Source organism: Lampris incognitus, chromosome 10, assembly GCF_029633865.1.
Source record: "Lampris incognitus isolate fLamInc1 chromosome 10, fLamInc1.hap2, whole genome shotgun sequence".
NCBI classification, from domain to species: Eukaryota; Metazoa; Chordata; class Actinopteri; order Lampriformes; family Lampridae; genus Lampris; species Lampris incognitus.
In genome coordinates, this window is record NC_079220.1 from 13,064,406 (window position 1) to 13,083,423 (window position 19,018).

General features: G+C 42.0%; 1 protein-coding gene across 1 annotated transcript; it reads right to left on the bottom strand.

Moving 5' to 3' along the window:
- Positions 1-117: 117 nt before the first annotated feature.
- Positions 118-18,607, bottom strand: csnk1e (casein kinase 1, epsilon). Its single transcript, XM_056287507.1, has 11 exons — positions 18,403-18,607; positions 15,239-15,329; positions 14,891-15,001; positions 14,520-14,668; positions 12,207-12,435; positions 4,147-4,317; positions 3,775-3,923; positions 2,742-2,928; positions 2,361-2,500; positions 2,179-2,244; positions 118-2,060 (listed from the first exon to the last, which is right to left on the bottom strand). Exons 2-10 carry the CDS (start codon positions 15,312-15,314, stop codon positions 2,212-2,214), a joined length of 1,245 nt encoding a protein of 414 aa, XP_056143482.1. The 5' UTR covers positions 15,315-15,329; positions 18,403-18,607; the 3' UTR covers positions 118-2,060; positions 2,179-2,211.
- Between the last annotated feature and the right edge of the window lie 411 nt (positions 18,608-19,018).

Below are 19,018 nucleotides of genomic sequence, written 5' to 3' on the forward strand. Positions count from 1 at the left end.
GAATACACATAAAATTATCCCCCTACAAAAAATAAAAAGACAAGTGTACATAAAGCAATGACAACCAACCAACCAACCGACCGACCAAAGGAGACAATATAGAGCTAAATATGTGAGGAACTTTTTTTTATTCATTTTTATTACTTCATAAAATATACACAAATACTGTTGTAAATAAAGTTAAAGTGTGTTAAAGAACTGTACAAGAGATCAGTACACAATACATAAAATGAATTCCCCATTATCCCTACCATTTCTAATTGCCCTCCCCATCCCAAACAGTTACATTGCCACTGGGTTATGCTGACACCCCCCCCCCCAAAAAATTAAGCACTCAGGTCTTATCTGTTTTCATATCCCCGCAACTGCATCAGTTTTCTTTCTCAATGACATCATCGAAGTTGCTGGAAGTTGAAATACAGAGCCCTCTAGTTTTAAGAGAAAACTCTGGTGGTGACATCAAAAACTGAGCATCCCATGTTTTCCAGAAGGGATATAGTAAGCCCTATCTTTTACAAGGTGGCTAGTATTGACAAATCTTTAAAATAAAGGAAAAGCAGAAAAGCAAAATGACAGACATTTTAAACATTCAAGGGATGAATTTGCTGCTTCGATCAAGTTACAGGCAAGCTAACCAAGAAGGACAAAGAAAAACATAACAGAAAACTGGTGAAGACTGCAGACAAAACACAACAGAGTTGAAAATAAATAACGGGAAGGCGTACAAATACAAAACTATTAACATAAAGACACAATGAATCCTGTATTATTAGCTAGCAGGGGATCCTGTTCATTTCTGATACACACAAACACATCTAATTGAGACCCAGGTGGCAGTGTAACAATATCTAAAAGCCCATTCCACAATTTAGTACTTTTAATAATGTCTGAAATTCCGAACCCAGCCCTGGTTTACATATGTATTTTTCTACTTTACACCTTAAAACAACCAACCACATTTGGCTTTACACAGAAATCTGTCACTCTGGCAGGAAAAAAAATATTTACAGTGAAGTAAAAAAAAAAAAAAAATTTCATGCCCCATCCCTAATTCAACTATAATAACTGAGCCAGCCCATTCCCATCCAGCCCCATTAACAAAAGCATACAAATGGAAAGGAAAACAAAAATCATTAAGAACCATCATAAAAATTAGCCGTAATCAACCAAATGAGTCTGTTCTGGTCTCTAGAACACAAATGAACCAAAACAGGTAAAACGTGGTGACAGGGCAGACTGCTGAAGAAGTGCGAGAAATTACAGGAAACTGGAAAGAGGGCGGTGGGCTGGCTGTGTTTTGCCAGAGGGTCAGAGTCAGTAAGACATTGGTAAAGCACACCATTTGCTTCACCAAAACCACTGCAGAACAGCTAAAATAAGTACTTACTCATCCTTCCTTCACATCCTTATGCTTGTTGTCCACTACCTAATACCACTGACCTGCATCTCTCCATCCCTTTCTTTAAAAGGTGTAATTTTCCTCTCAATAAAAACAAAGAACTTAAAAACAAAACTGACAAAAGACTGATTCAGTGAACGAGACATAAAAAAAGGAAATAAACAGGAGAAAACTCACATCCGAGGCTGTACTACTCTAAGACAGATCGAACAGATGACAGTATTCCTTATAAAATGTATGAGACTGACTTGTGCTGTGTAAAAGAACTAGATGTTCATCAAGTCAAAAATAAACTTGGGATGCTGACTCTTGGACCAGGAATATGGTTGTGCCCCAAGAAACCTTGTCATTGGGTTAATTTATGCCGACAGTTCTTCACATCAGACAGGCTGGGGTATCGGAGGGGGGGGGTCTGCTAATGAAAGGGAGACAACGGTGTTGCATTGGCATTCATTCAATTCTTGCTTTTTGGTGGTGGTGAACCAAGGTCCTGTAATCATTAAGAGGTGGATGCAGGATACTGTCACATACTTCCTTTATTCTTTTTAGGATTTTCTGCCCATGCCTAAAAAGATCCACTGTGCTCCATTGGCAATTATCTTCTTATAAAACAAGATTTAAAAAAAAAAAAAAACTGGAGCGACGAATATCCCTAGCAGCCCTGCAACAATAATTAATGGTGAGTGTTTTTATGAGATTATCATGAATACTGGTGTTGAGTCATATGTATGTATGCATGTACTGACAATTGAATAGACATAAGCGAAACTGGACCTCACCTGTCCATTTCGTTAACATGCAGAGCCTGAGTTTCATTTCCCCATTTGCTCAAATGGCATGCTGACCTGCAAAAAATAATAATAATTAAATGAGTCATTCAACTGAGCATTTGCGGAACAGGCCCAGGGAAAATCAACATAGTTACAAAACATATCAAAAGTTTCTGGGAATGATTCCTCACCTGTGACGTGGAGATTCGGGATTGGTCGTGCCGGGCTGTGAGGTCAGAAGATGAAACATTGGCGGGAGCCCCTCGGTGGAGCCGCATGCTCACCTTCCTCTCCCTCTCTGCACGGGATATTGCACGTGGTGAAGTGTTCCCTAAAAGAATGTTTTAAAAGCATCATTAAGATTTTTTCTTAGTAGCTAATTAGCCACACTTATCACAAACTTTTAGTGAGACAATTTCAAACTTTTAAGTGAGAAAATTCTTTTCCCCCTGATTTTAATAACTTCACAATAGTGCACCTGTTCAAGACAGTCATACATGGGGAATATTCTTTTTACCCCAAAACCTCTCTCTTAAGATTTTGAAACCAGTTAAATCCAGCAGCAAACGCACCAGACTGCTGAACGCGTGAGGCCGGATTAGAAATGGCCTGCTCTGGTCCATTCCTGACTCTGTTGGCAGCTGGCGGGTTGGGCCCTGGGGGCAAACCTCGCGCTGCGGACCCCCTGGGGCCTCGTTCATCCCGGTCATCTCCCGTCCTCCTATCGCGTTCACCATCCTCGGCCGTCCGGCTGGCACCCTGAGAGATGATATCAAGTATGTCAAGGCCAAGAACACTGATATGAAATGGAATCAAGACTTTTTTTTTTGTATCCCATTGTGCTTTTATTTTGCAGTGAGATGTTGTTATAACCACTCAGTTTTTTTTTTATAATCTCATCTGCACGTTACTGACTGCATATTTTTTCTCCGTCTTTAGAATCACTTTGCCCACCTTGATCAATATTCTTAAAAACACTTTTGAATACATGGAACCAATAACCTTCTTGTTTACAGAATACATTGGGGTGCTTCACATTTGGTCCCCGCTGATAACACAATTTGGACTGAAAATTGACACCTATACTCTTCAGCTCTCCCCCCCAATTCTCTTTGTTTTCCCTCTTTCTATTCATGCCTTGCTCAGTTCTTACAATGACTTCGTAATTGCTGGTAGATACTGACATTACTGTTTGCACATTACTGGTTCTATTATTTATTAAAAAAAAAAAAAGTCATGGTTGGTGGATGAGTATGAGAACTACCCATAATCCAAAGCACCACAGGCCTGAGTTCTAATGTGAACAGAAAGTGAAATGAGGCCCAACAGAGCTTAAGCACACCACAAAGAGAATTGCATTCTCTTTCAAGTGGACTGAATGTGAACACTGGGAGAACAGAGTCCCTTATCAGTTGGCCATATTTTTGGTCTACTTAAAGAGGGTTGGGTTCCTTTCAAAAGACACTGTGAAAACACCACAGATGTAATCATGGGTCCAAACCATCAACCCTGCTACGAAAATTTTTAGTGGCAGCTTGATTCATGAACAAACCCAATATTTCACAAATGTCATGCTTTAGTACACAGTAAAGATGGCTGACTCACAAACTTGAGCATGTTCCAGTCGAAGACGTAGTCATAGGAGAAGCCTTGTCTGTGGAATAGATTCCTGAAGAGCTGCCGCAAGTATGAGTAGTCTGGTTTGTCGTCAAAACGCAGTGAGCGGCAGAAATTCAGGTAGGTGGAGAACTCAGCTGTTTTTAAATAATCAACAACAGGAGCGATAAGACATGAGTATTGTGAGAGGAGAAATTCAAGTGCACAATACGGTCGGCCAGCCAAATACAACAAATCAATGGACTACTGTCAACCTTGACTTTTATAATTACAAAGCAACATTTTCCAGTTAATGTACTATGCCCTGGCAGGATATTCCATACTTCAGCTGTTGTCAAATTTAGATGCAACATCACTCACAGGGGTATCCTTTGCAGAGCACCTCAATGGGAGTTGACATTTTCTTCTCGCTGATGCGTTCATATTTCTGCCTCTTGGTGGCAGCCTTGAGGCCCTGCCAAGGCAAGGAGCCCAGGTTGAAGTACATGAGGACATAGCCAAGGGACTCCAGGTCATCACGCCTGGACTGCTCTGAGGATGGAATGAGAGAGAGAGAGAGAGAGAGAGAGAGAGAGAGAGAGAGAGAGAGAGAGAGGACACAAGGTTATTAAGACAGGACTGGACAGTCCACTCTTAAAATCCAGAAGAAATTTGCTCTTTTCACTATCATTTTGTAGCTGACAAACTTTGAATGCAACAACTGTGTCATTCTTTGTTACAACAGTTTCCATGAGGTCAATTTTACATGTAAAAAGATTTACTGGAAAAAGAAAACAATTGTTAATAAATTGTGAACACAGGGGAAAATATAAGTATTAAAAATAATTTTTCAAACAGACACAAACTGACATCCCACGTTATCCTAGATAGCCAAAATTGGCTTACCTATGACATAAGGGAAGAGCAAGTGTTTCAAAAATGAAAACGATTTGCCGATTACACCATTTTACAAGGTCCTTATAAAAGACACAGAATGAGATTCCAGTTAACTTCCTCGGCAGCTCACTGGTATTGCAATGTCTTACTCACAACTTTTCTGTAACTGTCCAGGACTGGATAGGTGGCTACGATGCACTGAAAATAAAAATTAGTCAAGGGCAAAACTTCTCAGATAGGAGTCCGTTACAAAGATGGAGGGTTGTAATTGCTAGTCATGTAAAGAATGCTCTGCAGAATGTCTATTACAGTGCATTAAACTGGAATGATAGCGTCAAAGCCAAAAACTACAGGGCCGTTTTCCATCCCCCCACAGTTTTCCCCACCAGTTTTTCTCTCATGAGGCCTCCCTCATTTCCTCTTAAAAGATCTGATAGAAAGGGGATAAAAAAAGAAGAAGATTGAAGCAAAGAGGAGCTATGTCTAAACTGAAACACATTTACAAAATGGAGAAGTGGTTAGAATGGGGCTCAGAAAAAAAAGAAGAAGAAAGAAAACATTCTGGAATGTACATCTAGAATGGACAGTTTCCAAAAATGAAGCGACAACTGTAGATTAAAACCAGGCTTAAATAATTTGGAACCATACTTCAGTTGTGAAACAGATGTCGAGTTGTGTAGAGGGACAACCGTTTTAAAAAGCAAAGCGATAACATAGGGGAAGCAGATGACAGCAAATCTGTCACAATGCATGCTAAAGCTCAGGGATATGGATAAGTGTCAAGCAGAGGGGTAAATCATCATAAACCACCTCTGATGAATCGCATTCAATATGGTGTTCACAGATAATTGCCAAACACAGACAGGAGGAGTGACTCGGGGTTAAATGCTGACAACTGCACGAGCTAACACTGGGGGCAGAATTTCAAACGGTAACCCACATGACGCCTACTACAAAAAAGAGCTAACCAATCAGAATCAAGACAAGATCGAGATAAGAATCAAAGCCTCTGCCCCCCCCCCCCCCATCACTGTAACCACTTATTATATTTGTGGTATATGGTAGCTTTGCACAGTACACCAGAACTAAAAAAGTACTGGAGCAACAGTCTATGATGGTACTATACCAGCATTTAGAAAAATTAACTATGAAAAAACCCACCTGACATTGCTTACTACTGCAGTGCCATCATGGGATGTTTGTATATCATGCCTAGTGGCGTATGTGTGCGTCTGCATGTGTGTGTGTGTGTGTGTAAATAAGTAACAGAGAGCTGGCTGCAGAGGACTGAATTCTTGCGGTCCAAAGTGAGAAGTTGCATTGGTATGATGGTGGCAGCAGAAAACAATACCTGTCCCCAACTTGTTGAGAGGCGGTGAGTTCAAAGTAAAATATGTCAGCACTTTGCCAAAAAGTCAGGGGAAAAAGGACCCTGATGATATTACAGTGCCATTCGGGAAAGACATTTCTAAGTTTGGCTTGTCAAAGGAGGCGACATATCAAGTTGAGCAAAGTATCTCTCCGACAACCACCCCAATCACTTAAACTGATACGCGACAAGTGTAGATTATGGTATTTTGATCATTTAACAAGTGCTAATGTTCACAAAGTGCTCCCATGGAAGTTAACTCTGACCCTTTTCTCCAGTCCCACATGCTGAATATAAACTGGTTGGCTAGCGACAAACTGAATAAAACCAAGAATACAAACTACTCTAGAATTTTTTTTAGGCAAATCACTGGTAAAAAAAAAAAAAAAAACATAAAATAAAACCCAGCAATATTAGGGTTAAAAGTTAAAGTATGCGAGAAACTTTAGATGGAAACATGATTTCTAGTTGCACCATAGATGGCTCTCATAGATTTCATCTAGTGCACCGACATTTTATAAAATGTATGTTTAATCTTAAATATGGAAGAGGGCAGAGGAGCCAGCTTTCATATTTAATTGAATTGCTTGAGTGAAAAGTAGGTTAGACTTAGCCCAGTGATATTTGAGCTATTAGTAGGGCTGTCACGTTCATGACATTTTAGTTGATGATTGTCATACAAATAATTGAGATTAAAGATTTGTCTTTTTTTTTTTACTCCCCCCCCCCCCCATTTGTACCTGGCTGACCAATAACCCTATATTCTGAGCCATCCCAGTCGCTGCTCCACCCCCTCTGCCAATCTGGGGAGGGCTGCTGACTACCACATGCTTCCTTCGATACATGTGGAATCACCAGCCGCCTCTTTTCACCTGACAGTGAGGAGTTTCGCCAGGGGGACGTAGCGCGTGGGAGGATCACGCTATCCCCCCCCCCCCAAGAAGGCGCCCCGACCGACCCAAGGAGGCGCTAGTGCAGCGACCAGGACACATGCCCACATCTGGCTTCCCACCCACAGACACAACCAATTGTGTCTGTAGGGACGCCCCGACCAAGCCGGAGGTAACACGGGGATTCGAACCAGCGATCCCCGTGTTGGAAGGTAATGGAACAGACCACTACACTACCCGCACGCCCTTAATTGTCTTTTTCTGATCATTTTATGCCACTATTATAGTATAAGCCTAATCACAGTTTAACAATACACATATACCTTATGAAGAAGAGCCATTTATTGGCACTGAACACTGAACAAATTTCTGTTTGCCTTTTAGACTTTGTAAACAAAAATTGCACATGGCAGATATGACATAAATAACTTAAATATACAAAGCCTATTATTGAAATATACAAAGAAATTAATGAAAATGAAAGGTACCGATAATCAAAATAAACAATGTACTATGGCCAAAGCAGGCCATATCCTTGTCAACCACAACCACAGCCAGTCATGCTCGTCACTGGTTAAGTAGATTCCGGGCAAGGAAGACCAACATGTTGACCTGATCTGGCTTAGGGCAACATCTCACTGGGGTCACAATGTGGCCAGCAGTACTGAACATTCTCTCAGAGGCAGTACTTGTTGCACAAATGCACATGTACTTTCATGCTAACTTGGCCATCAAAGGGAACTTTGCTTGGTTGTCGTGCCACCACATCAGAGGATCCACCAAGAGATCCAGTGTCTCTTCCTGCAGGTACCGTCTCAGTTCACTATCAGCCTGCACTCTTTTTGGCACAGCCTGGTTAGCAATTTGGGTTCTTCTGTTCTGCAACAGGTCGCACAGCCTCTTCTTCTTGGGCACAGGAGATGCAGATCCATCATCTTCTGCCACAGCTCTGTTACAGTACCCACCGCTGTCCCTGTTGACTCCTTCCTCTCTCATCTCGCTTAAAAGCTGGTCTTTAGTATCATCCATAACCACTGCATCCCCGATGTTGCCCCTACACCTTGGATCGAGGAGGGTGGCCTTTCTCAGGAGCTCTTGAAGTGGTGTTGCGCTGTAATTTTCATCAAGAACACAGCACATTTTTTTCTTGACGTTTGCTGTGAGTGTGGTGTCCTTAGGATCTGGAGATAAGAGTTCTCCCTTTAGAAGGTCCAGCATAGGCTTCACAGAGGACACAGTCACACACTTTTCCCCTGATAGAACATCAGTAAAATCAGCCACCGGTTTCAGTGCTGCATTGATGGACTCCAAAACAGATGTATCCTGTATGGTACCCCATCATGTAGAGACATCCTGCAGGAAAGATAAAACATTTGTTTAGGCTTTTGTTCATTATACCAAGATTACATGACAATGACCTAACATTTGTGGTTTCAATTTCTAAACATTTTCGACAGCAGCTAATAGAGAAATCACTGCTCATGCTGATTTCAAGTGTAAATGATAAATAATGTAAATTATGAATAAAAATGACTATGTTTACAAACCGACTTATATAAATGTTTTAAATAAATGAATAACTCACCAGAATTAGACTGTGTTGGGGGAGATTGGCCTCAGTCTGTGCCTTTCTCAGGTCTCTCTTCTTTAACCAGCTGAGGTTGAAAGTGTTGACCAGACTTCTACATAATCCCAAAGCGCAAGCTGTGCATTCCTTCTCACTTGCTATGGCATTTGTGACAGCTAAATGGAGATTATGGCCAAAGCAATTTAGCCATGGCCAACCAAGTTTGGCTATTGCAGCCACAAGGTTAGAACCATTATCTGTGGTTACGCAGGACATTTTCTGCTCATCTAATGCCCAATCTGCCAAAGCAGACTGAAGGCATTCTTCAAGTGTATCAGCTGTGTGGTTCTCTGCTGTATATCTTGTTTCTAAACACTTCGACTGTAGAGTCCAGTCGAACCCCGTCAGTGGTGAGGTAATGTACTGTTAAGCTCATGCATGGGGTCATATTTGAGCTTGACCACACGTCTGTAGTGGCTGAGTAATGCCGTACTACTTGTCAAACTTTTGCAGCATTTCTTTAAATGCTGGTTTTTCAACCATATTGAACGGCTGCATTTCTTTGGCTATATACCGCGTTACACTGTCTGTTAACGTGCACCATCTGGTACGGTCACATTTATATTTAGACACTCGTCCGAAAGCTTCAGCAACAGCCAACTGCCGGGATGGAACTGTGGCAGTGGCTGTCTTTCCAAGTTCGGCGAATTGGGTTGGGTGGTGGATCCGTAGATGGTTTTATAAATTTGTGGTATTAGTACTTTTGACCGCCACCTTTTTGCTGCAAATCCGACAAATCGCCTCCTCCGAGTTATTGGGTTCTCCTTTTTCATTTGGCTTAAAACCAAAATGTACCCACAGTGGTGTTGTGGTGTTTGGCTCAGCAACTATGTCCATGATGTTAATGTCAACAGATGCTGGTCGAAATGCAATCGCCGAATATTATAGAATAAGTGTCTCAAGATAAACAGTTTGTTGGCGCTAATTCACCACTCATGTGCCAGGGGCGCAACAAGATGACGTCATTAAAAGAGTACCAGTTAAACAACAAACGGTGGAAAACGACGTGGAAATACTGATGGAAATATGACATTTCTGTTAGTTTCATCCAGCTGTTTTTATACAAATGAACGGAAACGATTCTAATGATTATGCAAAATGATCACGGTCAGGTCAAATGTGCCATTAAACCATCACAGAAGGGGCGCAACAAGATGACGTCATTGAAAGAATGTCAGTCAAACAACAAAATGGTGGAAAACAGCGTGGAAGTAGTGATGGAAATATGACATTTCTGTTAGTTTCATCTAGCTGTTTGTACACAAGTGAGTCGAAACGGTCAGGTCCAATTATCGCGATCAGGTGATTATGTAACAATTGTGACAGCTCTGGCTATTAGAGCTAAGCATAGCCACTACATACACCTCTCTCAGCACCTAGATGATGGCTAGTGTGCACCGCACATGGTTCCAGTCTAATGTGATTTTTTTTTGACATTCTGAGATTGAATATAGTAACTTGTATTTGTGCAAAGTTGTTGAATACATATTTTACATGGATTAAGACAACAGAATTCACAATTTACAGATCCCCACATTTATTCCTCCTCCTTTACCTACCCACAGAAATCAGAATCTGACAGGGACCATAACATCCGACAAAGCCCATAAAATCCTTGCATCTACAGTAAGCCATTACTTCAAGATGCAATTGCAATGCTCAGAAAACATCATAAGAAAACTCCAAAGATACTCAAAGACTGACCTAGGGGTGGGCAATATATTAAATATACTCAATGTATTGCGACTTGTTCTATATGGGATGTTGTAAATCACTACATCGCCAACATAGAGTACAAATTCTCATGTAATTTTTTTAAGCCGCCAGCATGAGACTCGCTTTGACGTTTCGCTTCTCTTGCTCCCTCCTATGGCTCGCTCTCTCTCAGACACAAAAAGAAACAAAACTCACATAGATACATTGCACACACTTGTCTGCCCATTCTGAGTGTGTGTGTGATGTATATAGGTGAGGCATGCGTTTTTGTATCTGGAGGGAACTGTGAAAAAGCCTGGAGAGAGCAAAAGAAGTGAAGCGCCAAACCGAGTTTATATCTGTTGAGTTTGGAAATGGTAATAGAAGATGGAGGCAGATGAATTGGTTCCAAAGAAATAGCATTGGATTTGTTGCCTTGAGCTCCATTTTTCCCATGGCGGCAGTGCACAACTGCCGCCGTGGGCTATGCGTTGCAAATTGTGGTCATTCACTCACTCATGGATGACCTGAGAGGGACATTTAGTAGGACGCGCTTGCAACTGATGTATGGACACACGGGAGTCTCATGGACGACCTGAGAGGGATGTTTAGTAAGGACATTTAGCAGGACACGTTCACAGCTGATGTTTGGACACATGGAGGACAACAAATAATGACAATAGCGCCGTGGGTCTGGACGGTTTTGTGCTTGCTGTCAAGGGTCTTTGTTGAACTCTATAGAACTAGGCTACAGTATGTAGGCCTACATCATGCCATTATTTATTTTAACAGCTGTTAAAAGCCTGTGTGTGTAATTGCCAGGTTTAAATAAATACTATTTTGTTAAATTTATCTTGGCTGTGATTTCCCCCGGTGTTTCCTCCCACAGTCCAAAGACATGTAGGTCAGGTGAATCGGCCTTACTAAATTGTCCCTAGGTATAAATGTGTGCATGTGTGTGCCAGCTCTGTGTGATGGCCTGGCGACCTGTCCAGGGTGTCTCCCTGCCTGCTGCCCAATGACTGCCGGGCTAGGTTCCAGCATCCCTGCGGCCATGAGAGCAGGACAAGCGGTTCGGATAATGGATGGATGGATTTCCCCATTTTTGCATGGAAGTTTAAAATTGTTCCAATAAAAACCACTATTGAATACAACCAAGAATGTTTTAATGCAGATATATGTTGCAGAGACTACTAGAATCATCATACTTGGTGTGACTGTATGCATTAAAGAGTTAAATTAAGCATTTATAAAGTGCTTTAGAGGAGATTTCAAAATATCAAGATATACATCGTATATCGTGATATAGTCTATAAATATAGCAATATTATTTATAGGCCATATCACCCAGCCCTAGACTGAACCAATCTGTAGCCAAGTTTAATGGAACAGGTTCCAATATCCATCCATCCATCCATTATCTTAACCGCTCATCCTGCTCTCAGGGTCAAGGGGATGTTGGAGCCTATTCCAGCAGTTCCAATATATACACTATAATACATATTATATATTAGATATAATAATGAATTCAGAAATATGGTACTTCAGCTTGATGGCAAGTATGGCATGCCAAAGACCAAGTACTTTATGGATACAGACTCTAAAACTATACAATGATCATAATTAAGACTTGAGTAGAGGTTAAATATGTTAATATGTTGAAAAACAGCCTATAAAGACTTTATTTAGCTGTAAAATGATAGTCAAGATTGTCTAGCCAAGCTTTGAGTAACTTTTTTTTTAATGTGTGTGTCAGATATTTTGTTTGTTAATATTTCTGAAAAGATATGTTAATTTTATTCTTGGTTGTCGGTATTCATAACTGTATCAATTTGATATCTAAATCAAAATCTGGAATCAATACCGAGGTCAAAATTTGGGTTAAGAAAGTAAAGGAGGATTTTCCCAACCTTTGTTTGTGTGTGTGTGTGTGTGTGTGTGTGTGTGTGTGTGTTGATCTTACCAATTCCCAGATGTGTGTTGATGGAGGCATAGCGGGCCGTGCCAGTCAGGTTCTTGTTCTCCCTGTACGGGATGTGTTGGTGTGTGCGAGCATCACGGTACTTCTTGGCCAGGCCAAAGTCAATGATATACACCAGGTTACCCTTTTTGCCCAGCCCCATCAGAAAGTTGTCTGGCTTTACATCCCGATGGATGAAATTCTTGGAGTGTATGTACTCGATGCGACTAATCTGGAGGAGAAGACAAAAAAAAAAAATGGAGTGACATGGGAAATAAGATTATGCGAGCTTCAGAAGCAAGACAGGAAGCAAGCAACTATCAAAATCTTTGACCTTACTGATTATTTGCTAGTTATTTTTGCCTTGAAGAAGAATTATAGTAGGCAGTGGTTTCTGTGTGTGTGGAGGACTAAGAACAAGGGGGCATTCTGTCCAAAAAAGGTGACCATCAAGCTTCACATCCAAAGCATCATTAATGTGTATGCACACACATAACTGGCTAACCGACCAAAGTAGCTCATCAAAACAGTTTCTATGCCATTTTGCACCTTCATCAAAACCTTCTGATACAATTATATGCACCAAGCAACTCTGGGCAATTCAGTACTAGGAGCTAAACTAGGTCATAAAGAAGGACAATGGCAAACATGGGACAGACTGGGCATATGAAGGTGATGACCAGACAAGAAATAACAGTGAAAGACCTAAATAGTAAGGAAGAGTCACAGCAACTTAGGTACAGTGAGAACAAAACGGTAAAATATGGGGAGATGAGTTGTAGAGAAAATCTGCATGAAACAGAATATCTAGGCCACCGCAGTTTAAGTACAGATGAGCATTAAATACAACACCACTTGCACTCAAGGAAGTGCATCAGAAAATCTCTGTATGGAACAATCAGTGGAATCACCACTGAGGTTTCTGAAAACTTATGTGCACAAAGAAAGACAAATGAATAAGTACATATGAGGCTGTTTATGCCTGGCATTTTCACGTGCCCTGGGTGATCCAATCACAACTGCACAGCTCCAAGTACGGGTATGAATGGACCCAGTGCATCGTCAATGCGTCTTGAGATCCGATCGCTCAGGCCACATTCAGAGGTCGCCTGGGATGCATTTGTCTACATCGCATATGCACATGTCCCAGGTCACATTGAAGGATCGCCAAGTCAACTAACATCCTCTGCCTACGCAGAGAACATCAGCTCAATAGGCGGTCACCAAAGACTCCTCTAGGTTTAGTTTAATTTTTTTTCTTCCTTTTTACTTACCTCCTCTGTAATTTCTGACACACATCAGACCCACAACTCTAAGAGCCCCTGCCAACTTGCACATTCAAGTTCATTTATCCACTGCAGCACAGAGCCCGACCCTCTCAAACCCACTGGAATAATTAGATAATCTGAGCCTGAACAGACATGAACGGGTCAAAACTGACAGGGTTCGGGTTGAGAATTACAAACTCCAGTGTTCAGAAATTTACATTTTCCCATATCACGAGTTTTAAGAATTAATTTTAACTTTTGCCATGTAAAATTAAAGAAGGAAAACAACCAGAGTCTGACACTTCTAATTCACTCAGTTAATTTTCCTCATCAGATTTCTCTCTATCTGTCGCAACATGCATTTGCGCATCCATGCCATTGTAGTAATGTGAATATTTATAATGTGAATATTTAATAATGTCTTTCATTTTGCGATACTGGGCTATACAAATAAAATTGACTTGACTCGCGTGGGCCAGTGTGCTGCCCTCCCACGAACCACGCTCCCTACTCTCCGCTTGCAGCCGAGGCTAAACCACACCCCACTACCACAGTGATGTACATATTTATTTGCATGTAGAGCTGGGAAGTGCAAGTCAATCACAAGTGGTCACTCGAGACACACGTGGAGATGCATTCTAATACCAGGTGTGAACTGACATACATAGAGCTGTCCACTTGTGATCAGCTCACCCAAGACGCATGCTAATACCAGGTCTAAACAGCCTCTATGATGCACTGATCACATGCATCAGTACATAAAAGTGATTGTGTATCTGTACTAAAGCCCATTCAGAATCAATTTAGCCAGTGGGATTAATGACCAAGTCATAGGATCAAATAAAATACACAATAACAATAACCTAAGCGTTCAAATGCTGCCAGACGGCTGTTCCTCTCTCTTCATTTTCAGAGGTTTTACTGTTCAAAGGAATTACATTAACAGAGGGGGAGCTCTACACTGAAGAACTTGTCTGTGAAACTGCCCCACACAGAATCACTGTCATTATCAAAATGTTGTTTTTATATGAGAGGTTTTACACCTTACCATCTGGTCTGCCAGTAGCAGGACAGTCTTGAGGCTGAACTTCCGTGAGCAAAAGTTGAACAGGTCCTCCAAACTGGGGCCCAACAGCTCCATGACCATCACATTGTAGTCTCCCTCTGCTCCACACCACTTTATTGATGGGATACCCACTGTGACGGACACAGACCCAGAAACATAGTGTGTCCATTGTTCAGTATTGGATGGTGATGGATGTTATCACTGATATCATATACATTCATCTCAAAAAAGAAAACAAAAAAACAGCTGATTTCTTTTAACAGAGTGTCTGAGAAGAAGGTCAAAGTTATTTGTTACCAAAAATCTCACAAAGCATGTTCACATATACAGACTTGGGACATGTTCTGCCTCACCTCCTCCCTGCATCATCTTGTAGAACTTGCTCTCGATGTGCAATTGTGGGTGTTTGGTCTTCACGCATTCCAGCTTGATGGCTACTTCCTCACCAGTGGCAATGTTGGCACCTGAAGACATGCATTTGCGCACACACGCAGACAGACAAAGTGATTACTCCAGTGCCCGATCAATGATAGGTGAGAAGAAGGAAAATCAGCATTAATATCCAGAAATATCCAGGGGGTGGGGGTCAAAATAAAGAGGAAGCGTGTCTATTAAACAGTATGGGGGGGAAAAAACATATACATGGAAATGAAGACAAGGTATTAAACACAGATGGAAAGATTATGGCAGTGCCCACTTACCAAGGTAAATGTCCCCAAAGGATCCACTCCCTATTTTTCGCCCGAGCCGATACTTGTTCCCCACTCTCAGCTCCATGGCTGCAAATTGTTTCTGTGAACAATGAACAACACAAAGATGACTGGAAGAAGGCACATGACATGGGACACCCGCCAGCCATGTCTGTACTGCCCATCTATTCTTTTGTCTGACCACTAATCCCGTAATATTATAGGCTAGGTTATCTGTGCAAAGGCAAATTCAACTGGATAACAAGACCACGTGTTTTCTCTGGGTTGTGTTTACTGGCTTAACAGTGAACACGGATGGAAGATATCCACTGGAGCCTATCCACTGCTCACATGATGAGTGTCAATCCTCACACAAACGACTGATTCGACAGAGATTGTGAGAGAGTGTGTCCTGAGCTGGGTTAGTTGATCAGCAAGCAGCTGTCAGGATTTTGGCAATACATGATTAGATTTGTAAGGCAGTTGGGAGGGGGAGGTAGCTGTCATGAGATCAGCAAAAGTAAGGAGGAGACGAGACAGCAAAATGAGAGCTGGACAGTGATACAATTGCCAGTTAAGAGTCAGAAGAGGAGCAGACTAGAACTGCTGCATGAGTCGTAAGGCTTGGCAGACATGAGGAGGGGAAGTGGGTCTTCTGTGTCGAACTCCACGTGACACTCGAGCAGGATCATCATTTATTTAATACTCTCTTCACCACACCACATTGTGCAGCCACTGCAAAGGCAAGGCTCTGCTCAACTCTGTTCTGTATTGGCACTGGGCAGGGAAGACAGGAGCAGCAGTGAAGCCTTGGCTGGCTATATCTGTGTCAAAGCCCTGGAACAATTCTGTGTGCAGAACTTATGAGAGCCAAGTGCCGCAGAGCATGTATTTGAGCAAGGCATAACATATATGCAGCTTTGCTTTCTTGCCACTAAATTGAGGTGGGGTAAAGACTATGTGCCCTTTACAGCTAGACAGGGCTGTTATTCCAGATGTATACTGCTGCATCATCAAAACTACTGTTCTATTTAACTTCGTTCTGAACTAAAGCCACCAGGCCTATTTTTAAGGGCTTGTTATTACCGAGTTGATTTCATCTGTCCAAGTGACAATTCAATAGCAGCATTTTAGAAGGATACACTAAATAGACCATATCATCTCTTCCAGCCCCATATGCAGCACCAAATAGAGATCTACTTCCTAAACCCCCACATACTATTGACAGAGTTCTTACATGAAAGAGTCTCATGACTAAGCTGGGAGTATTTTCAAAACAAAGCATTCTCAGACAACCTCAGTTTTGTGGGCACACTACCTCAAGCATGGAAAAAGCTCATCAATTAGATGGACGACTAGCCTGCTTGCAGTTGGTGTGCTTTTAAGGGACTATGGAATATTATCATCAAGTTAAAATATGAAATGAGCGCTTCATGCTTCTCTGAAGCTTACTGCAATAGTCAAAAAGCATCTAAAGCCAAAATGGCAAAGCCACTCACACAGTGATGACTTGTGATATTTGCTGGGCCTTCAAAAACCTGTGACAAACTATCCATCTATACCATCCATTACAAGTAGTTTCATCAACAGACCAAACACAGCCATAGGTCCCCAGTCAACACTGGCTGGTAAGACAGACAACCAGTGCAATGTGATGGAAGCAGATGGATTGGGGTTGATAAAGGGTTAGGTTTCATTACACCAAGAGGGTCTCTTATGTGCTGCATTCAGAGACCCGTTTTAGGAAGCAACATTAATCAAGAGCCTGCACACTAAGCGCCATTGATTAATTGCTTTGCACAGAGCAGTGACACATCATTTTAAATATCACACAGCGATATAAAATATAGGATGTTGACAAAATGTTGCTGTGTGTGCATGTTCATAAAATTTCACATGGTATAAAACACTGTCTTGACCAACATGTCGCGTTTGCAAAAAGCTCTGCTAGGGAGAACTTGCCGCTGTAAAAGAGCCAAGTGTGGAGAAATTTAACAAGTGATGTACAGCATGGGATTACTTCAAGTTTCAACGGCGACTGATGAAATCCAAAACCAAATCTCAATTTTGGGACACAGACCGTTAGAATTAGCCTTCCACACTGAACTGGAAACAACAGTACGTGCCATTATGTTAGTATTCTCGATCAGGACAGGACATTGGTTCACAGGACACATTTGGCCAGTAGTACATGTACTGTTTTGAAGATGAGCATAGTACATGACGGACAGATGTACCATGTCCCAGTATCTATAGATCGACGTTATTTAGAGTGGTAGACGTTCTCTATCTCCCTCTAGCAAGAAGCAGCACATACTCTAAACTAAACCCACCGATTAAACAGTAGCTGCTTAATATGGAAATGCCAAATATAGGTTCTCTCCGAGTAAAAATGCGAAGCCTGTGTAGCTTGAGATGATTTCACAATCACGTGGAAAGACACTGCTGCCGCTGCACGTCTCACGTAAGCATCCATGTCCCGGTCCAAATTGCATTTCACTGTTAAACAATTTGCAATTAGCAATAATTCATTTCACAGCTGGACAAAGTGAATTCGCCATTTACCGTAAATAACCCCAAACTCGGCCAAACGTCGATTTCACCTGCTTTTGTTTGGACGACAGACGTTAGGCTATATCGCTAGCTCCGACAATTAGCGTTAAAAAAAAGAAAAAGAAAGGAGAAAAAAGACAAGAGGGGCAAGGCAGTTATGAACGCACACCGAGAGGAACGCTTTCGGTAAAAATACGTTGTGGGCTCGACCAAAAATAATAACGCGAAACAGTTACGAATGCATTTCGCTTCGGTTCGGGGGAGGCTTCCCAAGGCTTTGGGCTCGTCGTTAACAATACCAGCGGTAGCTGCTACGTATTAGCTCGCTGAGAAACAAGCTAGTGGAAATGACTGGACCTTGACCCGAGGCTACGAATAACGTCACGAAAAATACTTTCGAAATCAAAATACGAGTTTTGAGGGGCCAAAAAAAAAGGTGTACACCACAAATTCGTATTTCTAATACTACCAACCGCACCCTTACACGGGGATTAGCTTGTGTCTATAGCCATCGCTGACTCTCCCCCTCCCCCCCTCTCCCATAGCCGTTGAGTCTCCCTATTCGACCAAACCGGGGCCCTCTTTCCCCCCTGGTTTTCCCGGTGGCCCGGTCCACTACTCACTCGATATCGGGCTTAGCGGAGAGCTGAATCGTTAGAGGTACTGATCCGGTGGTTGTCAGTCAGACTGGGATCCGGGCAGCGAAGGATGGGAGCGGATGCTGGCGGCTCTCATACCCCAATTCTTCCGCGCTGGCGTCGGCTACGCTCCCTGTTGATAGTCCCTGAGAATCTCCGGTGCGACTGGCTGGCCGTTCTCCACCCGGTCTGTCTGTCTGTCTCTCTCTCTCTCCCCCCCCCCCCTCTAGTTTCGCAACGGCTCCATTGACAACGTCGATGACGTCATCCACGGGATGTAGCAGCAGATGCGTTGCATAAAATAAAACGAGAACGTTTTAAGAAGCATATTGTAACTGAGCCTATCGGGAAACAAGCGGATGTTTCGTATGTATAAGACAAAATGGACTTTGCTCGTCCCAGACAGAAATCCAAGTTGTTACTGCAGCTAAGAGAATACAAAACTAACACACGCAGTCGTCTTTTCTTTTTTTTCTTTTACTGCCAAAAACCGCCCTGCGCAAAATAGGTGTAGAAAATGTATAAATAAAGGCACAAATTGTGTATGCAAATTTATACAGTGAGTTTATGTGAGTAAATGTGCGCGTTTTATTAAAATACA

Coding starts and splice junctions, on each gene's coding strand:
- csnk1e (XM_056287507.1), bottom strand. CDS start 15,314: ATGGAGCTGAGAGTGGGGAACAAGTATCGGCTCGGGCGAAAAATAGGG. Junction 3,924..4,146: donor GCTCTGCAAAGGATACCCCT/GTGAGTGATGTT, acceptor ATTTAAAAACAG/CTGAGTTCTCCACCTACCTG. Junction 2,501..2,741: donor CTCACGCGTTCAGCAGTCTG/GTGCGTTTGCTG, acceptor ACATTCTTTTAG/GGAACACTTCACCACGTGCA.